Raw genomic sequence first — 25,070 nt, 5'->3', positions numbered from 1 at the left:
TAGGATAGTTTTAGGGAAATATTGGGTAAATTCTCTGACAGTATTTCCCCTTATTCGGCATTTCCAATTGGCAATCACTCTCCTGAACATTATGGCAGGCCCAGCTTTCATGTTTTATTATTTACTGCATGCAGCTTCCAATAGGACCTTCTGAGATGTTGCCATGTGATTTATCTGGATTATAACAGGGTGGAATCAAATTTAATAAAATCCTGATTCCCATCTGCAGTTCAGATAATGGTAGCAAAGAAATACAGAAAAATCAAACTGTGTTTTTGCAAACCAGGTATGGAAGTCTGGGTTTTTTGATTTTTTTTTTTTACATATTCCACTTTCACGAAACCTTTTAACTACTTTATACCTCATAATTCACTGGCAGCTGAAACCTGTTCAGTTTCAATAATCCATAACTAATGGAAAACCTTCTCTTCAGCCTGGAACAGCATGACTCACTTCAGGCTTTGGGATTGAAATTAGGAGCCAGTAGAGCGCTAGAAAAGCCAAGCCTTTGCTCCCCATCATCCCTACTCCTTCCTCCCCTCGCAGGACTCTCCTCTTTGCAAGTTGATTTGGGATGCTGCTTCGACGCAGCCGGACCAAGAGCGGAAGGGAATATATTGTACATAATAAGGGCATCCTCTCTCTCCCAAAAGTGGGGGGGGGGGGCGGTGGATCTCGATTTTATTCAGCTGCCTCCAAATTTGGTGCGAAAGGTACGGGAAGGCCCATTCTGAGCAAGTCAAAAGGCTCCGGTATTTTAACGGTATGGGGGAGATAGGGAGGGGGCAGAGTGGTGAGGAGAGGCGGTTCCTTTGCACATGCTCAGAGGCATGCCTTCTGCCCAGCTTTTATCAAAGGGTAGGATGCCTCCCGACGTAGCCGAAAGGTCGTGCTGTAGAGGAAAAAAAGAGGCTCAGGTTGGCTGAGGCGCCGGCCACCATGCGCTCCCACCCCCCCCTCCTCCACCTCGAGCTCGCGCACCCTCCGCGAGACCCGGGCTTGGCGGGGAAGGCTTCTCCCGGCTGGCCCGCTTCGCTCTCCTGCCTCCTCCAATAGCGAGCGCCCTTACTGCCGGGTGGGCTGAGCGGCTCGCCCGCTGCACGCCCAGCTGATCCGAGGCTCAGCCATGGTAATGTCTGCCGCTTTGTTCTTGCAACACCCCCCCTCCCCTGAAGATCCGGGGCGGAGATCGGTTCGGGGGGCGGAGGGGCGCGCGTGTGGCACGGTCCAGGCCTGCGAGGGAGGAGTGGGGTGAAAGGGGGGGGGGGAAGGCGTGCACTTTCGTCCTCGGGCCGCTTCTCCCGATTCGCTGCCCGGATGGGGAAGCCCTCGTGCCGCGCCCCCCCTCCCTTCTCGCCTCTTCTGCCCCCTTCCCGCTCCTTCGATGGAGCCCTCCGTGCTTTGGGGTTGTGGTGGGGCGCGTGTAAACAGGGATTCTTGCCTCCCCGCCCCCCCGCCGGCACTCCGGGGTCAGGGATGAAGATGGGCAGCGGGGGAGGCTGCAAACTCCCAGCTTTGGCAAACGGATGGAGAGAGAGAGAGATGTGCGCCGTGCGGAGAAATTGCAGAAGCCTCCAGCTCGAAACAGAGACATTCATAAGCAGCCGCCTGCAGCTGTGGGGAGGAATAGGCGCACCTCTACGCGCGAAGTGTAGATGGCCTGCCCTTTCTTATTCCAAGCGCATTGAGGATAAATTAGGCTGAGTTGAGGCAGCCTTTCCCCCCCCAAGGCCAGCAGGGATCTCAGCTCTCAGTCTACGGAATGGTCTGCATTTTGTCAGTTTTATTCGCTGTATCTTCAACCACCCACAGACACCTCAACCCCAGGAGGAGGCGGCACACGGCAGTAAATTAGACGCCTGGGAATGTACCCATTTAATAACCACACAATCAAGACTGCATGCTGCATGGGCAAGAGACACTGCCCGAGAGGCATACATGTGCAAAACCGTATGAATGTGGGGTTTTTTGCACATGTGCATTCATTTAAACATGTACATCAAAGTAGGGCCATATGAAAGTGTGTGTGGATGTATGTTTAGTATAAAAGAATATGTAGATACAGAGAGATAGCCATGGCTGTATCTATGTGAACTGTATCTATAATTTAGATGCATGCATTAAAGAAGACCGTTCCTCACAGGGTAATCTAAAACGCCATGTGAAGGAGTGGACTGAATTTTCAGAACAGCTTTTGGAGAGAGAGAGAGTATTATTAAGATAAGAGGGAGTTGAAGACGCATGGAAATAAATTCTTCCGTATGTTTTGTTTAAATGTACCATTCAAGATATTTTAAAACCTGTGTGAATCCTAGTCTGGCCATAGATGAATTCTGAGGGTTGTTTGTGAGATTGTTCAGTGGAGAAACATCTGGTTGCCTGTAGAAACTGCATTCTCCAAGGAAAGCAGGGAAAAATGATAAATTGGCTGGAAGGGCCAAGAATCTTAGCCTCTATAAAGCAGCTTTCTAGGTTTTAATTTCAAGCAACACCCCCAACTTTTTCCTAATATTGGACCTTGGCTTAACCCAAACAGGCTTAATCAGTAGTTCTCAACCTTCCCAATGCCGCGACTCTTTAATACAGTTCCTCATGTTGTGGTGACCCCCGACCATAAAATTGGTGTCTCAGTTCCTTAAGGCCATTGAAAATATGTGTTTTCAGATGGTCTTAGGCGACCCCTGTGAAAGGGTCGTTTGACCCCCAAAGGGGTCCCGACCCACAGGTTGAGAACCACTGGACTTATCCAAATTTGCAGCCATGGTTGTTCATCCCAATATATATAACATCTTACAACTATCTATCTACTACTATAAGCTTTTTTACTTTGTTTAAAGCAAGGGTGTGTCTCGTAACTTATTTTGAAGGCCAAGAGCTATGCTTTGAGAAGTAAACAGCAAGATCTGCAGTTCCAGGAAATATTATTTATTTTAATGTAAATTATTTTTAAAATGTTTAACAGAATAGTTAATGTAATTGCCTTTATTTAATTTTATCCCATTTCTGTTTTATTAAAAATAGTAACTAAATTTTTGAAGATTTCCTAGAACCTGCTCTTTCTCTCTCTCTCTCTCTCTCTCTCTCTCTCTCTCTCTCTATATATATATATATATATATATATATATATATATATATATATATATATATATATATATATATATATATATATATATTAATCTGGCTTGCTTCCAAAAGATGATTAGTGCACAACATATAGAAAAAGGCCACCAGTAAGCTAGAATACTTTCCAGGGTAAAATGTATTTATGAAAAACCATGTTTATGAACAAAATGCCCAAGGAGAGGGATAATGGGGTAGGCCTGGACATTTCAAATTCATGAAGCCACCTGACCCAGAGGTGAGAAATCTTTGACACCTCTCCCCCCCCCCCCCCCCAAGATGTTGGATTGCAGTGTCCCTAAGATTAGCCATCAAGGACATTTATTGAGTATAGAGTATGGAACTGCAGTTGAGATATCTGAAGTACATATTTGTCAAATGAGATATGATAACTTGAAATGATTCACTGAACACTAGGTTTAAGAACATGGTAGAATGAAGGCATTCTCCCCTAATCTAGATTACAAAGAATGCACTTCTATGAGATATACTCATGTTTATATGATTTTATTTGTGTTTAGGAGACAGGACATGGAGAACTAGTGGGTGCTTGACAATGTTGAGCTATAATTCTTGTCAGCCTCAGTCAATGCAGTGTGTGGGTTGATAGGAATAGACTGCAGGAGGCTTTCTAGTTCCCAACTATTGCATCAGACAAATTGAGGGAGAAAAAGATATACCAGTGGCTGTTACTTATAATAGCTAAGAGATTCTTCAGTAGAAAGGAAGCATGATTGCCAGATACTGAAACCAAGCCAAGAGAAAAGATATGTCCATTTATGAAGCCTTCTGTCAAGTCACTGACAGTTGCAGGATACTAGACCAGGTGAAGTTTTGGTCTGACCCAGCATTTACCAATTTGTATTCATACTTTGCACTAGAGAACAGCAAATTACAGAGTTTTTTCCTATTAATTTTTTTCCTTTGGCTTCATGGGGTTGATGTTAATTTCTGTATTTGGGGAATAAATACTGGAGGAACACAAGTGGGCGTACAACCCTTACCAAACACCACCATCCATTTGCACTAGATAGCTGAACTGGTGCAATTGGACTCTTGAAGTTCCTGTCAATAGAATTCCTGGGTATAGGCTTGGGGAAATGATGGTTGAACTCAAGGATTTGGAATACAGTAGTACCTTGGTACTCAACTGCTTTGAAACTCATCAAATTCGGTACTCAATGCATTCTGATCTGAAAAATTTGTCCCGATACTCATCGTTTGTTTGGTACTCAATGCATAAGCTAGAACTTGTCAATGTTGGCTGCCTTGTGACTCACTACATTATTCCTTATGGGAAAATTTTAATTGATACTCACCGGTTTTGGTACTCATTGAGCCTCCCTGAACCAATTAATGATGAGTACCGAGGTACCATTGTGTCTCACTATAGTTTTGCTAAAGCATTTAAGGTTTTTTTAAAAAATATATAAGTGAAATTAGCTTTGGTTTCTCCATCTTGATTCCTTCCAGGCAGCTGAACTACAACTCTCATCATTCTCATCAAGAATGGGATATCTTCAAAGCATCAGTCAACTTCAGAGCTAAATGGAGATTTTCTCTACTCAAACCCCAACATCCAATGTTTTACATCTCAGTTGACTTTGCCTTTCTTAACTCATTAATTATTCTTCTCTTCCACCTCCACTCATACTTTTATTATGTATTTATGCTTGCAGTCAACTCCAGATTCAGGCAGTCCTGGGCAGCCAGCTCCTTTTCCTTCTGCCTCACGACCACCACCACCAATTCTACCCCCTCCATTTGTAAGTTCACCATAATGCAAGTTGTATTTAACAGTTTTTATGGAAATATAAGGGGTGTCCTTGGTCTATTCTATGTTATGGTTGCAATGCCTGGAGAAATGGGAGTGAGCCCGAAGCATGTTTTGACTGGGTTCCAGTTTTGGGAGTTGAAAGCTCATGGCTTCTGCACCTGAAGTTGGATCAGAAATGCCTTCTGCTATGTTTGGAAGCAGCCAAGTCATTTTTTTCTATATTTTCTAGGTGCTGTTATAAAATAGAAATAACCAAGCTAAAAAAAAAGGTGAAACATGAAATTAGAGGACTACCTCAAAAATAAAATCTAGATCTAAATTATTACTCATACAATAGAAATTAAATCAATAAACTCATTCTTCCTATGACATGGGGATTTCATTTGATTGTTTTATTATTTCCAATGAATTTTTTTATTTAATTTGTGATCTAAATTCAGCAGATGGAAGGGAAGCAAAGAAGTTGTGTGTATTTATTGGGACATTAATTACTGTGGTGCAGCCTACCTCAATCTGGTCCAGTCCATGAATTTAAGTGGCCGTAATCTACAGATTAGCTTGTAAAGGTAAATTGTAGCTTCAGGATCATTATCTAATATGTCAGTTGAACATAACTAAGGTAGGATTATAAAAACGTAATGTTGGGCATACCAGCATCCTTTCCTTACTGAAGTGTGATGCTGCTGGATTGAGACTTCATCTGTGGTTGGCCCAGAATATATTCTGCTTTGGGCACAGATATATGTGTTTCTTTTCTTCTTCCTAGATGCCTCCACCTGGGATCCCACCACCATTTCCACCCATGGGAATGCCCCCAATGGGACCACGGCCACCTCCTATGCCGCCTATGCCCCCCGGCATGATGCCACCTCCCCCTATGATTCAACCTATGCCTGGACCACCACCCCTGGGGCAGGTAGTGCTGGTTCATGTTTGTCTTTGCCTTTTGTTCTTCCAGTTTGCAATATGTATAATGGCTACCTATTATAATCCTACCTTTATAATCCTACCTTCTCTTTTGTCTCTAGATGCCCACGATGGTGCCACCAATGCTGTCTGGGATGATCATGCCGGGGGTGCCAGCTGGGCCTGTTCCTGTTTCTGGAGGAGTGAGTGTCAGAAAGGACAGTGGTTTAGGGAATTAGAATAGGGTGTGGCACAAGAGCTTGCATACATACTGCAATGGCCTTCATAACAGGGCTGCTTCTTTAATTTGGAAATGGATACATGATGCTCTTTAACCACTTGGTTGACCACACCCAGTTGATGGATGATGAAGTGATCAAGGTGTGGCCTTCAGTGCAGAGAAGTAAGCATAGCTGTTTGAGCGTGAGCATCACTTGAACATGGTAGGAAACAGGCATGCACTAGGATTATGGTCCTCCAGTTGTTGCAAAACCACAATACCCAAAACCCTAGCCTACACCATGGAGAGAATGATGAAAGACCCTATTTCTGTTTTACAAACTCGCAGACCAAAATCCCCCAAACAGCTTGAAGAGAGAATGACTTGATATTTTCTTTGTCATTCATTTGTTTGTTCATTTGTTCATGCATTCATTCCAGTATACTATCCTTCCCGAGGTCTGTTTGACCTCCTTCCTGTTGTGCTTTAAAAAAAGCATTTGAAAATTTGGCTTTCCAAAACGGCAATAGGCCAAGGTGCATTTTGCATTCCCCTTGACTCGAGGGATTGTTGAAATTGGGTGGCGGGAGTTGCCCTTTCCCCAAATATGTATTTTCTCTAGTTGTTTTTATTGAGATTTTAATTGTAAGCTACTTGAGATCTCAGCTTGCAGTCCGATAAATATAGTTGTTGCTGTAAAATTCTACTTCTAGTATTTAGGTTCTTTAACTAGTTAATTCATTTGAATGAAAAAAATAGTTCATTAGTTTTGATTTTAGGTGGTTTAATTGTTTTCCATTTATGGTATTATACTAAACTCTTTCATTGCTTTTAGGAACCATCTATGCATTTTAATTTATATTTTCTAACATTCTATAATTGCATAAAATGAGTGGCCATAATAAAGTTAACCAACAAATTGACATAAAACTTTACTTTAGTTATTTAAGGTTAACATGAATAAATAAAACAAAGTGCAATAGAGAAAGACTGAACAGGGCCAGCACCAGTATAAAGAATTGAAGGAAAGATAAGAAAAAGAAAAAATAAGATGAAGCTACTTCATCAGAATTTAACTTTTTCTTTGACAGGCAGCTCCTGTTACTGACCCATCCAACAGTGAGTATCTTCAGGGATTTGTTTAAATATAGTTTTGGTGTGACCTAGCTCAAGAAATGCTTATTAAATCTGGTGTAGAGAATCATGCCATGTTTTCCCCAGCAATAGAAATTTGGGCCTTTTTATCTTTGCATACTCGACTGAATGTCTGCAGGTACTGTCCTTGTTAGGCTGTGTCAATTGAGTTTCTCCCCCTTGTACAACTTTTAAAGTTCTGAATGGAGAAGATAGGTAGGTCTTGGCAACACCACATGAGCTGGTTCTTTATTACAACCGCATTTATCATTCCAGTTTGTAATTTGTGTCAGTGATACTGTGAATTCCAAGATATACCATCCTCTTCCATTCCAAGCAAACCATTCTAATTGCCTCTCATACAATAAGGGCCCAGTGAAACCCTGCGTTCTGGAGGCATCAGCTTGGCATTTCTGGACCAAAACGTTGGACTAAATAGGCCATTGGCCTGACCCAACAAGTTCATCTTAAGATCTTATGTTTGCCCTATTGCTGTCCCTGGTACCTGTTGCTTCCCTGGAGGACAGTAGGGTCTCTTCTTTGAGTGATCCCTGACCACAACTGCTCCACTTTTCTAAGCTCTGTTCTTATTTTCTAGCCACAGTGACTCAAGCAGCATCTGTGGTGAGTATCTGGACAAATGCTTTCCTAGATGTGGAGTTAAGGAATTACGTGAGCAATTAAATGCATCATGAGGTTTTCAAAATAATACATAGCTCTTCAAATTATGGGGTAACACCTATTTTTTTTTAATATGGAGTTTTACAAAATGTATGTAGTTTGTTTAACTTTGCTTGAAATTGATTGGGTTTACCCAGCGCCATAAATCCCAAGTAGTGATTGGCCTCATCTGTTCTGTAAAGCTAACCATTGAACAATCTATTTAAAACCAAAAGCAGGGGTAGGTTGAACTGTTTACCTACAATTGAAAATGACTGGAAGGAAGGAAGTCCTAAATTGTGCTTTTAGTTTAGACACTAGGCACGTGTTGGTGCTCTTTGTGGTTTTGATCTAGTCTTTCTGTCTTTCTCATACTCTAGATTTTCTTTTCTGTCTTTTGCCACTCCCACTGTCCCAATAGGCATGGCCCTTAATTGTGTGTGTGTGGGGGGGATTAAGGACATGCCAGGTAGGATAGCAGATCTAAAGGTGTTATCGAATTGGGGCAGGATGACTAGTAGGAATATAAGATTAAGCACCAAAACAGAGTTATCCTGAGGTAAGATGGGTGGCCAATACATTTTATGAATGAATGAACGATACAGATGTTTTTTCCTACTTTGTTTCTTCTTCCTGTCCCCTATATCCAGGGATTTATTTTACTTTATTTCTCCTCTTCTGCTTTAAATTTAAATGCCGCTTTACATTTCAGATCCCCAACCCCCTGACAGGTGCTATGCAACAAAATGTAATTCTTGGTGGCTCTCCAGTGTTGGATACAGGGCGAAAGGTAAAAAGTCTCAGGGGAGACAAGGCGTCAGGTTTCTTGATGTCATCTCTTTTTGTTCCAGGAAGCAAAACAAGGTTGCCATGTTGGCATTCCACTGATCCAAAAATGGTTCACAGAAGGCACACCAAGGAACTAAAGAGCTCCATTGTTTTGTGCTGGAGATCATGACCAGCACAGATGAACATCTGCAGAGAGTCTCCTAACAATGTTGGTGTTTTATCCCAAGAAGCAGTGGTCTTATTTCTTTGCCTGGTTTGCTCATGCTGCTTCTCTAGTATTTCATCTTCAGAATTTTTTTTTTAAAAGCTACCTTTCCTCTCCAAGAAAATAAAGTGCCTTCCAAGGCGCAGGGGAAAAAGTAAAGGTGTATGTGAGTTCTAGATGATGGCAAAGGGCTTCAGTGGATAGAGCAAAGGAGAAGCTAGAAGGAGCATTTTGCAAATAGCATAGTTAGCAAAAGGGGGTGGACAATGCAGTGAAATTGTTTATTTTCTGGGCTAAAAGATACTAAGTCAGAATTCACAGATCCAACTGATGTATCTTCTGCAGACTAAGCTCAAGAGAATTACAAGAGTAGAGGATGAGGTGTTAGGTCAGGTTCAGTTCCATTTTGAAGCATAAAAGGTCTTTGGGTGACTTGGGCCCAGCCCAGCCTATCTCACAGGGTTATTGACAGGATAAAATTGGAACGGGGCCTTGTTTGAGTGCCCACAGAAAAGGAAGATTGAAGATGACTGGAAGGAGGAAAGCCCTAAACTGTGTTTTTGATGGAGACACTAGGGATGGGTTGATACTCTTTATGGTAATCAGTCTAGATCTAGAATATTCACATGGATCTTCATTATTTTTCTGCCTCTTCTATGAAGATCCAGATGCTGACTTTCCCACCTTTGTACTTTGACAGTGGAAAACGTTTCTTATTAACCTTCCTCAAATATCCTCCCTCCAAAGAAAAAAAGGAGATTTTCTTTAGATGTTGCTGACACAACTTCATAAAAGCTACAAAGCTGCCTTTTTTTGCTTTTGTGCTTTCGTTGGAAGTAAACACTGTGATTCACAGAATATAGTGACTTCTCTGAATCAGTATCTGTTCGGGATGCGGGGGGGGGGGAGGGAAGTGGGGGGATTGTGGATATTTGCCCAATTGCATCTCAACTTGATTTAATTTGGTCTGAATTTTCTCTACAGAAGCCAGCATGGAGTGAGCATAAAGCCCCTGACGGACGGATCTATTATTATAATGCTGAAACCAAACAATCAAGTTGGGAAAAGCCAGATGAACTTAAGTCTAAGGCGGAGGTGAGAGCTGTTTCTATGCTTAGTTGCTGGAGCAACTTAGACATTGATTTCCACCCCTCCCCACTGCTCTTGTTGACATGTATTGGATCTCTGATAACTGAAAGTCAGCCATCCCAGGCAGCAATCCCCTCTGGTTTTTCTCCTAAAAAGTAGGGTTGGAGTCATAATCCTAAGAATAAACATAGGATTATGATCAGGCTGATAAAGCACTGTGAAACAAGCACTCAGAGGAAGAGTAGATAGCATGGAGAAGATTTAGGGATATGGGATACATAGGATTAAAGATTGGAGTGGTTTTTGCCCGTTCCAGACGAGAAGGCCACAGAACCAGCAGGTAGAATTTACAAGGGGGTTGATCTCAGTCAATGTCTGGGGGGAATTTTCTACCAGCAAAGAGTTGCTTCTGCATGAAACAGTCTCCATGGATCATGATGGATTCTACTTCATTGTGGGGAGCTAATTGGAATCTGGGCAACCATCTGCCAGGGAGGTTGCAATCCCAACATTCCTGCATTCAGCAGTTGATAGGGTTAGGATCTCTTTCAAGTCTTAACCGTGCCCATCAAATTCCCTCAGATTATTCCGTGGAATCTGGGATAATTTGTTGACTGCAGGACTTGCTCGCATCGGCTGGATGTGAACCAGATAAGATGCTTTAGAATAGAGGTGTCAAACTCACGTTGTCACGGCGGTGGCACATGATGTATCAAGACTTTTCCCCTTTGCTAAACTGGGCATGAGCGTGGCCAGCGTGTGTCGCATGGGCTGGGAGTTTGACAGCCCTGCTTTAGAAGAAGGGCCATCAGGAGCCTTACCTCCAAGTGAGGAAAGAAGGGTTGAATTATTAAAAGAAAAAAGAATCGCATGACCATTCGCAAAATAACTCCTTAGTAAGTGTAATTCGTAAATAACCCTTTACTAAGAAACCAAACTGGTTCTCACTCAAAATTCAGTTTCTCAAGCAGACAACCAAGTGGGTTTTAAGGCACAGGATATAATAACTGCAGCTCTTGGCTTCACAACCAAATCAAGAAGGCTTTTGCAGTTAAACATTTCGGACATTTGATTAGCTTATGATTTCAGGGAATTATATGAATGCAGAAAAAGAATCTGTTCATTCACTGAGACAGGCAAGCTTGATTATAGGTACAGATTGGTCCATCAGTGTATAATATTTCAGAAAAGGGGAAGAAGTTGTGGATCTCCACCCTACAACACATACACACACACACACTGCGCTACGCTTGCTAAGACTGTCCTTTTTTCCTTCTGCAGATCTTGCTGTCACGCTGTCCTTGGCGTGAGTATCGCTCAGAAACTGGGAAATCCTATTACTACAACACTCAGAGCAAGGAGTCACGCTGGACCAGGCCACGAGAGCTGGATGACATTGAAGGTGAGGGTCTCCAGGATCAAATCTAGGGTGGGGTCCTGCTTCCCGCAATCTTCCTCTGATGACCATTTCCTGTTTTTGTTTTTCAGCATTGATGAAGGAGGAAGAGGAGGAAGCAGAGTAAGTTCCCAGAAACAGATTGCATCAAGAAGGGCTCAAAAGAGCTGGCTGGGCAGGAGAAAAGGCAGGCCTTACCCAGCAGGGATTGTCCCATGAGAGAGGAGCACGGAGTGAGCAGGGGCAGGGCAGAGGGCTTCCTTTTTCTTCCAGGCCTCCCCCCCCTAGGTGTTGATTCATCTCTCTGGAAGATCCGCTGAACCTGGCACCTGGGTCACGAAACCTTCAGAAAAACCTGAGCTTTGCCACTTTGCTTGCAAATAAAATTTCTGTTCCTAATTTTCCTTGATGGTGACAAGAAACTGAAAAATGCTCAGCATCCCCATGGAAACCCAGAATCTCAAAAGGGGGCAGAGTGGGGTTTGGACTGGTTGAGATTGGTCCTATGTCCATTCTCTCATTTTTCTTTCTTGATGAGATAGAGCCGACTGGAAGCCATTGTGTGGAAAGTTGTGTAAACTGTGCAATAAATCGGGCTTGTATTATTCTGCTGCTGCAAAATATTCATAACTGCCATCTTCTTCCTTCCCAGGAGGCAGCACCTACCTCAGCAACAGGAGCCGCCATTGTCGGGCCCTGCCAGTCCCACCCCGTCTTCCGCGCCCACCTCAGACACGGAAGGCACCGGGGGTGTTGAAGAGGCTTCAGGGAATGAGGGAGTCCCAGCTGCTGTTGAGGAGGAGGTCACAAGCAGGTAAATTCAAGAAGAGGGGACAGCAGAGGGAAGATCTCTAGCCAGGCCATCACTAGCTTTCTAACACAACGTTTTTCAATCTTAGCCACTCTTAAGATCTGTGGACTACAACTCCCAGAATTATCCAGCCTGCATGGGTAATTCTGGGAGTTTTTTCTTTATTGTGTCAGAAGCACTTGCAAGTTTTATCTATATGTATATATATATATAAATGGCTGTGTGTGTGTGTGTATGTTCCAGCATAATGCTGGAATGCCTCGAGCAACTTCAACCAAACTTGGTACACAGATGACTTACTCTCTGGAAACAAATACAGTGGGGGTAAGACACCTCTAACACCCCTTGGGGGGTGGGGGGTGTTCTGTTAAGATGCAGCCTGTTGTGCCTTGCTGCCGTGCTGGCTTCTACTGTACAGCGCAGTGGAGTTGCCATGGTAACGGCTTCACAGTACTCCACTAGGGGGCTCCTTCTGGTAACAGGGAAAATCCAACATTAGAAATTACGTTTGGTCCGGACATTTCTCCCCTATAAAAAAATATCTGGGCAACGCCGGGTTATCAGCTAGTAGACATAACGTTCAACACTGAGCCAGTTAAAAAGATATAGGTCATAGAAATACAGATACTCCTCAACTTACAACAGTTCATTTAGTGGCCATTGAAAAAAAATGAAAAAAGTGATTTATGACCATTTCCCACACTTCTGGCCATTGCAGCATCGCCATGGTCGCGCAATCTCAGATGCTTGTCAACCGACTCATATTCATGACTGTTGCAGCGTCCCGGGGTCATGTGATCCCCTTTTGCGATCTTCCGATAAGCAGTCACTCGAGAAGCCAGATTCATTTAACAACTGTGTAACTAACTTAACGACTGCAGTGATTTACACTGTGGCAAGAAAGGTCATGAAATGGGGTGAAACTCCCTTAACAGATGTCTCACTTAACAACATAAATGTTGGGTGCCCCCCCCTTCTGTTTTACTTTTTAAAACCTATTTTCCCTTGCCTAAACCGGCAGGGAAAAAGGAGTTTAAAAAAAGTTTCTGACGGAGGTTTGGGGGCATGGCCAAGCCACTATTACTACCAGTCCGGTCTGGTATGCCAGATTTTCACAACCTCTCCTGGCGTACCAGACAGGACCTGGAGGAACCCACCTCTGTCTTAGAGATGCCAAGAGGTTGTGAGGTACTGGTCTACCAGAGAGTGGGATCTCTCTACTCCAACCCATCAGGAAAGCATCAGTTTGAGGAATGCCAGACTAAGCCTGCCTAGGTTTTCAAACTCTGGGTTACAGAACAAATAGAATGGTAGAAAAGGCAGAGAGATGGAACCCCCCTCTATTTATCTGCCAATTTATCTGTAGGGAAGGCTGCGTTGTCCACCTGGAATTCGTAGCAGCAATCTGTTGAAATGGGGGTGGGGGTGGGGGGGGAGGTTGTAATAATTTTTTATGCTATTTTTTAACATACAAAAATTCCAATTTCAATTGAACAGTGTGTTGTCGGGGTACAAATCATTTTAGGAAATAATAAAGTGTTTACAAAAGTATTGATTGCATTAATATCAATTATATTAATATTGATAATAATAATAATAATAATAATAATAATAATAATAATAATAATAATAATAATAATAATAATAATAATCTTCCTTATATCACTGATCCTTTCATATAGTTCCCTGTTTCCAGTTCTTGTTTTTATCAGCTAGCCATTAATAAAATAAGCCCCATCAAAAAATGTTCATTCTTTCTTTTCCTTAATTGTAGTGTTAGCTTACCCATTTCTGCACATTCTAATATTTTTCTAATCAGTCTTCATCTGTGGGATCTCTTCACTTTTCCATTGTTGTGTAAATACTATTCTCGCTACAGTCAATGCCCAACAAAAATGTCTCTAATTTCAAATCTATATGCTGTTTTATCATATTTTTCAGCCATGTATGTATTCTTGTCCATTTTTTTTGGTGCTTTCTGACATGTCCAGCACGATTCGTTGAATTGTTAAACCTCAATCAATGATTTGCTTCATGTTTTGTCCAAATGCTTTTGTTTTTCCTTGGGCAGTTGTGATCCCCTCCGGAGAGATGAAGAAGATCGTGGCAGTGGCAGTGCCTGGAGCAACAAAGAGGAAGCTAAACAAGCTTTTAAGGAGCTGCTCAAAGACAAGGTAATAATTGTAGAAGGGAAAGGAGGACACGAATTAAAGAGCCTTCCTAGGAATCGGAGCCAGTTTGATAACATTCCTTTATGCCCGCCGCTTAGCTTGCCAGGGAAATGATGGGAAGTTTTGTGTCCTGAGTGCTTTCCATTGAGAGTGAAAAGTGCAATACAATACAATAGTAGAGTTGGAAGGGACCTTGGAGGTCTTCTAGTCCAACCCCCTGCCTAGGCAGGAAACCCTATACCATTTCAGGCAAATGGCTATCCAACATCTTCTTAAAGACTTCCAGTGTTGGGGCATTCACAAAGTGTCAGAGTTTGTTGCATAAAGCACACATAGATAACTGATGCAGCAGGATTCATTAACTTCTTTAGATACATAAGAAAAATGTATAAATATACAATACCAACAGGTGGTTCTTCCAAGTAAACACAAGGCAGGAGAGTTACAGTCAAACGCAAGCAGTTAGTTTCATTTCAGCAGACAGACTGCTAGTTTACTTCTCAGAGCAATAGGCTGCTTTCTTCTTAAGTTTCTGTTTCAATTCTCTGCACAGACTCAGATCTGTTGAAGCTCCCATTGGCTGACTTAGTTGCTATGCCTATTCATTGGCTGACCTTGTTCCTATGTTTCTCCCAGTCATGAATATTTTAACAAAAAGGACCCGTTCTCCTTGCCATAGGAGAACAATGTCTGGGAATCTGTCCCTCTGGCAGGCTGATTTTTTTATTGTATTTATTTTGCCAGACAGCAGGGAGGAGAGGAAAATATTTTTCCTGAAAGTTCAAGCAGAAGAAAATTAAAACACCTAACTTGTTCTACCTTGACTTTTGCATTTTGTAAAAAAGAAAGAAAGAAAGAAGAAAGAAAGAAAGAAAAAAAGAAAGAAAGAAAGAAAGAAAGAAAGAAAGGAAGGGGAGGGCTTAAAAGAAAGAGCCTGCCAAGCAGAGCAGGCTTAACTAGTGCAGTCCAAGAGAAGAAGATGGTACAGCTTGATTGAAATGCCCCATTTTCTGGCTTTTAGGGTGTTACAGCTGGTGCATCCTGGGAACAGACCATGAAGATTATTAGCAGTGACCCCCGTTTCAGGTATGATCCTGGGTGGATGCATCTAGTCAGTGGTGGGATTCAAATAATTTAACAACCAGTTCTCTGCCCTAATGACCAGGTGGGTAGGTGTGGCTTTGTGGTCATGTGACTGAGTGGGCGTGGCCAACTTGATGTCACTCACATCGTTGGGCGCTTCTCCTTAGCTGTTACAATGTAATAAGGGTTAACCATAGAGGCAGTTTCTGTAATCAGGGCAATAAAGATTAGGCTAGAAACAACACCAGAAGGTTTCCTTCCTGCCTTCCTTACAGGATTAGCCCCGTAAAGTGGGAAAAAAACAAAATGAGATTTCTTCCAACAACCGGTTCTCCGAACTGCTTAGAAAGTTAACAACCGGTTCTTCCGAATAGGTGCGAACTGACTGAATCCCACCACTGCATCTAGTTCCCGCCCTCCCTTGTCAGACAATGAGTCTAAGTTGCAGACCTGTATGCTGAAAGCCCTAACAGAGAGTGAGCTCAGTTGGAGCGCTCTGCCCACCCACCTCATTTGCTCACTTGGGGAACTAGAACTTTGGGTCCCCTGTTTTTCTTTGCCTGTTGCCCATGTGAGCCAGCTCTTGACCTCCGGCTTCTGTGTGTCCCAGTGCTTTGCCCAAGCTGAGCGAGAAGAAGCAGGCATTCAACGCCTACAAGGCTCAACGGGACAAGGAAGAAAAGGAAGAGACCCGGCTGCGGGCAAAGGAGGCAAAGGAAGAACTGCAACGCTTCTTGGAAGAACACAGCAAAATGAATTCTACCACCCGCTACAGGTACACGAGGATCGGGATGCCTGGTGGAACAACAATCCAGCAGTGGGAAGATTGGGAGCCCGGATGGTTCTCTCAAGAATGTTTTAGTGATTGCTAAGGGAACTTAGAGGGATGCGGTGGCTCAGTGGCTAAGACGCTGAGCTTGTTGATCAGAAAGGTCGGCGGTTCGAATCCCTAGTGCCGCGTAGTGGAGGGAGCTCCCATTACTTGTCCCAGCTTCTGCCAACCTAGTAGTTCGAAAGCAGGTAAAAATGCAAAGTAGAAAAAATAGGAACCACCTTTGGTGGGAAAGTAACAGCGTTCCGTGCACCTTCGGCGTTTAGTCATGCTGGCCACATGACCACGGAGACGTCTTTGGGCAACGCTGGCTCTTTGGCTTTAAAACGGAGACTAACACTTCTTAGAGTCGGGAACAACTAGCACATCTGTGCGAGGGGAAGCTTTACCTTTAAGAGAACTGGTGTCTTCTTGGCTAGGTCTTAAAGGATCCTTCTAAGGAAATATATTAGGTGTGGCTGGCCCAGCTCCTTGAATAGCGTCAACTGTGATGATGAATAATTCTGCAAGGTTGCACGTCTGAACCTGGCAGAGACTTAGCACTTTGGGAAACAGGGAGCTGCATTTTCCAGTAATGAATCTAGAATTTTTTTGCTGGATTTCCTGTGGGCTAGACTGAGAGATATAAATGCTGAAAGAGTTGCAGCTTGAAGACCAGGAAAGATATGCTAGGCAGTCCAATTTCCCCTGCATGAAACAGGAGGTTGCTGCTACAGGTATCCCTCTTATTTTCTTTCTCTTGCTGTAACTCTGTCCTCACCAGATCAAAGTAGAGGGACTTTTGTTTGGTTTTTCCAAGCATGGATGTCCCCGAGCACCTCACGTTGCCTGCTTCATAAACTAAGATGTCCTTGATCTTTATTTATCCTCCCTTGAGGGTTGTCACCCTACCCTCCATCTCCAACTTTCTTTTCTCTTTCCATTCTCAGGAAAGCTGAGCAAATGTTTGGTGAGCTGGAAGTGTGGGCCATGGTGCCTGAAAGGGATCGCAAGGAGATCTATGATGACGTTCTTTTTTTTCTGGCCAAGAAAGAGAAGGTAAGTCAAAGATGAGTCAATGGCAGGAGTTCTGGATAGCAGTAAAAAAAAAAGTCCAGGCATCATCCTTCTTCCATAGCCTTCCTTCCTGAGTAACAGCAGAAAGCCTAATCCTGATACTTGCTCCCAGAAATTGAGGGAAGAAATCCAAGATTCCTGGGATCGATACTATCCACCAACACCCAGAGATCCACAATCCACAGTTTCACCTGAATTACAAACTTGTTCTGACAAAAGCCCCCGTCCCTTACACGTATGTGTCTGACCTTACTTACAAAAAGCTTGAGGTTTGCACTGGGACATCCTGACACTTCCGTCCCTTGGCCCCGTACCTCCAAGCAGAAATCCACAGTCCTAGCATTAATGCTGCCCCCTTCCGTCCCACCCAGGAGCATGCCAAGCAGCTGCGCAAAAGGAACATTCAGGCCCTGAAGAGTATCCTGGACAGCATGAGCCGTGTCAGCTTCCAGACCACTTGGTCTGAGGCCCAGCAGTACCTAATGGACAACCCCAGCTTTGCCGAAGACGAAGACTTGCAAAGTGAGTCCTCTTCCACCATCTCATTTCCCTGGTTCCTCCCACCTTCACCTTTCTAACTCTTGTCTTTACATGCTATGGGAAGCGTATATTCACATTAAGCAGAGGTGGGCTGCTGGGGGTTTGCAGGGGTTTGGGAGTACCTCTAGCTAAGATTCTGTCCAGTTCGGAGAACCCCCAAATCCCACTCCTGGCTGGCCCTGCCTGCCCCTCCCCTCCCCTCCCAGGAGTCCCCATGTGGCACATTTTGGCTGCAGGTAAGGGCAGGACACGCACGGAGGCTCAGGGAGGGTGAAAAACTGGCCTACTGAAAGTTCAGGATGGCTGGAAATAGGCCCATTTCTGGTCTCCCGAGGAGGCTGTTTTCACCCTCCCAGAGGTTCAAGGAAAGCCTCTGGAGCCCAGGGAGGGCAAACCCCCCACCCCCACCCCCACCCCCACCCCCCGGCCATGGTGCAGAAGGGCGACTAGGCCACACCAACCATGGCCACGGCCATCTAGCAACCAGGCAGAAACCCCCTTGCTAAAAAGTTTTGAAGCCCACCCATATTTGGGCAGTGTATCTCATTGCTGCCTTCTAGAAGTCACAAAAGCTTAATTCTAGAAGCGTAACAAGCCATCCTAACATTTCAAACGCTGGGCCTGCCTGCTGCCCTGCTGACAGGCTGGGCCATAACTTCCCATCTTAAATAGGACAACTTTCCATGCTTAGAGACTTCATTCTCAGGGGACTCTCTTATGCTCTCTTGCCCTTTGTCTGTGCCTGAATCCCCGTCACCTCTCATTGCAGAATAAACTTGTACTTTTCCTCCCGGGTCACCAATGGTTTTATCCCTTAGCCCAGCCTGGCCTGCTCCCAACTTTCCCTCTTTCAGACATGGACAAGGAGGATGCCTTAATCTGCTTTGAGGAACACATCCGGACTTTGGAGAGGGAGGAGGAGGAGGAACGTGAACGGGGTCGATTACGGGAGAGGCGTCAGCAACGGAAGAACAGGGAAGCCTTCCAGGTATTTGCAATCGCAGTCCCGAGCCAAGGAGGCTTTTGCTGGGGATTCCTTGGAAAGAAGCGTGTGGTCTGACTCGCAGAGCAAGAACAGTGGCAAGGATTCCATGCCTTGTAGACTTGAAAGAATTAGAGGCAACCTTCAAGCTTTTGGGATCCAAAGATGTAGTCAACCTGCAGAATTCTCAGCATGTTAACTGAGAAATTCCAGGATTTGAATCTGTGTATCAGAAGGGCACCCAAATTGGGAAAATCTAATTAAAAGCGTCAGGTAATAATAGGAAAATGATTTTATTGCTGTCACAACCCATAGTGGGCTAAATGGAGAATGGATTGATCCAGCCTTTTTCATCCTCTGTTGTTAGTCGCAAAGTCATGTCCGACCCAAATCCCACTCCTGCCTGGCCCCGCCTGCCCCTCCCCTCCCAGGAGTCCCCATGTGGCACATTTTGGCTGCTTGGAGAATTCTGGCAGTTGGAAGTCCATATTTCTTAAAAGTTCCCAACACTGCTTCAGAAAATCTCAGGTTTTTGTTCATGGACCTTCCAACAGATTTGCAGCACAACCAGGGGTAGCCTTCTCTCTTCCCCTGGGCTGTCCTTTTACAATCATTGCAGATTCTCCTGCCTCCCAAATTTCAAAGTGTGTTTTGTATATGTTTTGGGTTCTTTTTTTTATTTACAGGCAAATACTGGTAGTCCTTGACTTACGACCACAATGGACCCTACAATTCCTGTTGTTAACCCAGGGGTGTCCAAACTTGGGAACTTTAAGACTTGTGGACTTCAACTCCCAGAATTCTGGGAGTTGAAGTCCACAAGTCTTAAAGTTCCTAAGTTTGGACACCCCTGTGTTAAGTGGAACATTTGTTAAATGAAATTTTCCCCATTTTACAACCCTTCTTGCTAACAGTTGTTAAATGTATCATTGCAGTTGTTAGTGACACGGAACCTGGCTTCCCCGTTGACTGTGCTTGTCCGAAGGTTGCAATAGGTGATCACGTGATCCCCGGGACACTGCAACCGTCATAAATACGAGTCAGTTGCCAAGTGCCTGGATTTTGATCACATGACTGGGGGCACTGCAACTGTTGCAAGTGTGAAAAATGATCATAACTCACTTTTTTCAGTGCTGTTATAACATCGAATGTTCACTAAACTCTTGTAAGTTGAGGATTACCTGTGGAGTGCTGATTCTTGCTTCTGATAAACAGTTAAGATGGACCCATAAATCCTGATGCCCATTTTATACTCCCTGTGTAAAACTTTCTTGCATTTTCCTAATCAGTTTCAGAGACCTGAACTGTTACTGCAGAATGCTCCTATTCCTTTCTCCCAATATTTGCAGAGTCTCTTTTGATCCATTTCCACCGCCCCCCAATTGTTTTCTTCAAATGAGAAAAAAAAAGGCACCAGGAGAAATTGGGAAAATGTGTTGCTTTTATTTAAGGGAGGAGAAAGCCCAGATAGGCTCCAGTGTGAGGATTACCATATTTTTCAGAGTATAAGACACATATTTTTCCCTCAAAAAAAAGTGAAAATCTGGGTGCATCTTACACACCGAATACAGCATTTTTGGCCTACTGAAATCCTACTCCCTTTACAAAAATGGATATGCAGAGGGTTTGGGAGGCTTGCAAAGTGCTCCTGAGGGCTGGGGAGGGCAAACACGAGCAAAAAATGGGCCGTTTGTGCCCCCACCCCTACCCCCCAGGAGCACTCTACAAGCCTCCCAAAGCTCTGCATGCACTTTTTTTTTTTTTGCAAAAACTGGCCCATTTTTGTGAAAAACGGACCATTTATTGCTCGTGTTTGCCCCCCAAACCCCGAGGAACACTCTATAAGCCTCCCAAAGCTCTTCATGCCCTCCCTTTTTCTTGTTGCAAAAAACGAGGCCTGCAGAGGGTTTGGGAGGCATGCAGAGTGCAAAACCTTTTTTAAAAAAATGTACTTCTGCAAAATCATGGTGCGTCTTATACTCCTTATAGTCCGAAAAATATGGTACTTGGATTTTGGAAGAACATAAACGCCCCAATAGAGTTTGATCCTAGGTAGTGGCAGATATTTCTCTCTCTGGGCACACTGGGAATATATCTGTGAGAAAAAACTCCGCATTGGCGACAGGAAGGGCATCCGGCCAGTAAACACTCAGTTCCATTCAGTTGCCCAGACTCCACCCTGCAAGGGATTATGGGGTCATTAAAAGAGGATGATGATGATAAAAGTCCCAATAGAGCACCGCAAGTGATACAATAAAGGGAGACAAGTGTGACCCCGTGAATCGGGTGGGCAATTAATTTTTTCAAGAGGCAGCATGAGAAACTGGGCCTGTTACCGAGGGCTGAACTAATAGGCTGAACTTAATTCTGCTCAATATTAATTTTATCACTTTATGAAAAGCAGCACATTCTATGGTTTGAATTAGCTGCTACTGCTAAGAATGTACATGCTACGAGAAGACTGAAAATGTGGAGTCGCGTAGGGTATCCTTATTCGCATTTGATTGCTAATTTCCGATTGATCTCACGTGGGCTGGGCAGGGACAGTCAAAGCCTGGGACCCATAAAACGCCAATGTCTGCCCTAGATATCCCTGAACAACAACTTTTAGTAATCGTTGGACACACTGGCTGAGCGTTGTTGTGGTAGAAAAAAAGAGTCACTTCATCCTCATACGTGATGATCATTCCAGTACAATTCATCCGTCCTATTTTCTCACGTTTTTTGTGCCTCCTGGAATGCTGCACGATGGATTTCTCTTGCTATCATTTTTTCAATCGCAGGTAATCCTCACTTACAAACATTCATTTTGTGAGTGTAAGAATTTACTGAACACAGCACCAAAAATGGCACTTATGACCGTTTTTCACACTTGACCACTGTAGCATCCCCATAGTTACATGATCAACATTTGGCTGCTTGGCAACTGGTTCATATTTATGACAGTTGCAGTGTCCCAGGGTCATGCGTTCGCTTCTGACAAGCAAAGTCAATGGGGAAGCCAGATTCATTTAACAACTGTGTTACTAACTTAACAACTGCAGTGATCCACGTAATAATTATGGCAAGAAAGGTTGTAAAATGGGGGCAAAACTCACTTAACAAATGCCTTGTTTAGCAGTGGAAATTTGGGACTCAATTGTGGAGCACTACCTGTACTTAAAATGAGAGTAGAGCATGGCAGATGCATCAGTGTAAAAATATGGGTTCTGTGCTCACCGTATTGTCTGGACACTCTGGAAAATGGCATACTTTATAGGCAAATTGCACAATAATTGTCCAGAAGTCTCCAGGAAAGTTTGATAAAGAGGCTGGAACACAGGAGTGTAAGTTTTCCAGGAACTGTGGGCAAAGGTCTGACGCTAGCTTTTTAATAACTTGTACTTCTCAAGTCAAATTTTGCAGTTCATCCCAGTGTCTTTGCTTCCTGCTTTTTCCTTCCCTCCTTCATACTGTATATGGAGGGCTGTAGGGTATCTGAACTGTTTTGAGTTTCCAGATGGGCGTTGGAAGGGTAGAGGGAAGGAAGTCTTTGAAGAAACCTCGGTGTCAGGGCAGAGGGAGGTGGGCTTCAGGGCCTGCTTTGGGGCACATGGCCTCCCTGGCAGGGCCTGTGACTGGGGGAGGGGCTGACTCCCTGATCTCTCTCACTCTATCGTAGAATAACCAGGCTGCTTCTTGCTCAGGCCTTCTTGGACGAGCTTCACGAAAGCGGGCGCCTTCACTCCATGTCCACTTGGATGGAGCTGTATCCCTTCCTCAGCACCGACCGACGCTTTGCCAACATGTTGGGCCAGCCTGGTAAGCAGCCTCAGGCAGTGCAAGTTTCTGTTTGCCGACTTTCCAAGTGGGATAAGTAATAGAGGAATAGGAGGCGTGGACAATTTCTTTTGCTTCAGATAGCATTGTTGATCGTGTATTGCTCGTTTATTCTACTTCGTATCCTGCTTTCTATCCTGTAACTTAAACTGATGGACACGTTAGGGTAATTTTTCAACCAAGCATTGGACCATGCTTAGTTTCAATGAAATGAAGGCCTTATATTCCCCCTGGGCCCCAAATCTAAGAAGCTCTGGAAGCTGCTTGGAAACTTGGTAGGCGGATCTTACAATACAATACAATACAATAGCAGAGTTGGAAGGGACCTTTGAGGTCTTCTAGTCCAACCCCCTGCCTAGGCAGGAAACCCTACACCACCTCAGACAAATGGCTATCCAACATCTTCTTAAAGACTTCCAGTGTTGGGGCATTCACAACTTCTGGAGGCAAGCTGTTCCACTGATTAATTGTTCTAACTGTCAGGAAATTTCTCCTCAGTTCTAGGTTGCTTCTCTCCTTGATTAATTTCCGCCCATTGCATCTTGTCCTACCCTCAGGTGCCTTGGAGAATAGCTAGACTCCCTCTTCTATGTGGCAACCCCTGAGATATTGGAACACTGCTATCATGTCTCCCCTAGTCCTTCTTTCTCTTAAGCTAAACATACCCAGTTCCTGCAACCGTTCTTCATATGTTTTAGTCTTTTAGTCTCCATCTTCTTTGCGCCCAGCGCTGATAATGCATGCAAGGGCTACTTCCTGCTGCTCTTCTATTCACAGGCTCCACCCCGCTCGACCTCTTTAAATTCTACGTTGAAGATCTGAAGGCCCGGTTCCATGACGAAAAAAAGATCATCAAGGATATTCTCAAGGTGCGGCTGGAAAGTTAACAACTGAATATGGGGTAGAAATACTTTTGCATGCAAAGCTTTTTCCCTGGAGGGAATTATGTCTCTCTCTGTGATTCCAGTTAGCTGGGGCCCTTCTGAGCTCCACCATCATCATTTTTGGGAGAACCGTAAGACATTCCCTTTGAAGCATCTTTTGTTTTTTTACAGGGCAGAGGTCTGTTCACATTCTGAGGCTTGCATTTGCTTTAAAATAAAAGCGGGCAAGGGGGACTGGAGCTGATCTGCAATTCCAGCCCCTGATCCAGAGAAAAGATCTTTTCAGAGAACCCTTAAAAATATTAAAAGTCTATAGCGGGTTTACTTTAGCATTCCTTGATTCCTAATGTTTTAGAAGTAAACAACGGGGCTCTGAAGGAGAGAAAGTTTAACCATGGCCTTCTCCTGCCTCTCTCCTTTTCCCTTTCTTCTCTCCTTGGCAGGACCGGAGCTTCAGCGTGGAAATAAATACAACCTTTGAGGACTTTGCTCATGTCATCAGTTTTGACAAGCGTGCTGCCACGCTGGATGCTGGCAACATAAAGTTAACTTTCAACAGTGTGAGTGGGGCAGGGTGGGATCCTATGTTCGTCACCTTGGTGACTCACCCCTGCCATGTCCCAAAGGTGCTTTTTCAAAGGGCAACTGGACTTCCTTGTTTTTCTTCGAAGATACACTATATTGCCAAAGGTATTCGCTCACCTGCTTTTACTCGCATGTGAACTTATATTGGCTCCCAATAGATGTTCAGGTGCAATTCAAGTTTCCTGGTTATTGCCTTTAAAGCTTTAGATACCATAGAACCCAGCTACGTGCAGGACTACCTGCTCCCCTCAACCTCTGCCTGCCCCATGCCTTCCCACACGGACATGCCGCTTGCTCCAGATCTCGGCTGACTGATGTCTAATGGATGTTGGTACAAATTCTCAACCCAGTACTCATATTAATACAGAACAGATAAATGAAAATCAGTCTGATAAAATCCAGGCTAACTATAATTAGCACAAAGCATAATGGAAAAAAAGTCATTAAGTTGGAGAAGTCACGTTATAACTGATATGCATCTGTAGGGTAATAAAAACGAATGAAGCATGGAGTAGACTAAGGAAATATCTAGCCACATTATGGGCACTAATGCAGTGTCAGTGACTCAACAATGAATCCAAAGGGGGGTGGGAACACTAACAGCAATTCAGTCGGGAAGACATAACCACAGGTTAAATACTGTAAGTTCATATGCGAGTAAAGGCAGGCGAGCGAATACTTTTGGCAATATAGTGTATTTCGCTTCTGAAGACGTTTCTTGGAGGAGAAGAGAAATGTCTCCAAAGAAAAACAAAGGAAGTCCAGTTGCCTCTTGAAAAAGCACCTTTGGGACAACCGTGACCTGGCTGACTGAGACTCTCCATAGGCATATATCCCCTGTCATATTGAAATAGATGTATGTTTGTTGGGGGGGCGTCTCTCTTCTGTGTCTAACAATGCTGGGGCGGAGGAGTCACCCCGTGTGGCAGCTGGGCATTCGGGGGTCAATCCAGTTGGAAGAAAGGCCTTCTTTACAAGTAAGCGAACTGCAGACAGAAAAGCTGATGGCTG

The 25,070-nt window shown here is 44.0% G+C and overlaps 1 protein-coding gene across 2 annotated transcripts in view; it reads left to right on the top strand.

Moving 5' to 3' along the window:
* The first annotated feature begins 694 nt into the window (after nt 1-694).
* The window catches only part of PRPF40B (pre-mRNA processing factor 40 homolog B), a 30,882-nt gene continuing 6,506 nt past the window's right edge, over nt 695-25,070 (top strand). Inside the window, exons 1-20 of one of the 2 annotated variants that reach the window (XM_081935002.1) lie at nt 695-713; nt 4,800-4,886; nt 5,664-5,813; nt 5,926-6,006; nt 7,115-7,142; nt 7,756-7,781; nt 8,530-8,607; nt 9,796-9,906; nt 11,182-11,302; nt 11,389-11,419; nt 11,949-12,110; nt 14,179-14,281; nt 15,300-15,364; nt 15,972-16,136; nt 17,123-17,231; nt 17,621-17,771; nt 18,644-18,777; nt 22,458-22,572; nt 23,368-23,459; nt 23,918-24,034. In XM_081935002.1, the coding sequence (XP_081791128.1) occupies nt 5,664-5,813; nt 5,926-6,006; nt 7,115-7,142; nt 7,756-7,781; nt 8,530-8,607; nt 9,796-9,906; nt 11,182-11,302; nt 11,389-11,419; nt 11,949-12,110; nt 14,179-14,281; nt 15,300-15,364; nt 15,972-16,136; nt 17,123-17,231; nt 17,621-17,771; nt 18,644-18,777; nt 22,458-22,572; nt 23,368-23,459; nt 23,918-24,034 (1,839 nt within the window). In that variant the 5' untranslated portion in view covers nt 695-713; nt 4,800-4,886. Of the gene's footprint in view, nt 714-4,799; nt 4,887-5,663; nt 5,814-5,925; nt 6,007-7,114; nt 7,143-7,755; nt 7,782-8,529; nt 8,608-9,795; nt 9,907-11,181; nt 11,303-11,388; nt 11,420-11,948; nt 12,111-14,178; nt 14,282-15,299; nt 15,365-15,971; nt 16,137-17,122; nt 17,232-17,620; nt 17,772-18,607; nt 18,778-22,457; nt 22,573-23,367; nt 23,460-23,917; nt 24,035-25,070 lie in introns of both variants that reach the window. The other variant, XM_081935001.1, reaches the window with a different exon arrangement.

This window comes from Natrix helvetica (assembly GCF_964273705.1).
Source record: "Natrix helvetica genome assembly, chromosome: 1".
Classification (NCBI taxonomy): Eukaryota; Metazoa; Chordata; class Lepidosauria; order Squamata; family Natricidae; genus Natrix; species Natrix helvetica.
This window is presented reverse-complemented; position numbering and strand designations above follow the sequence as displayed.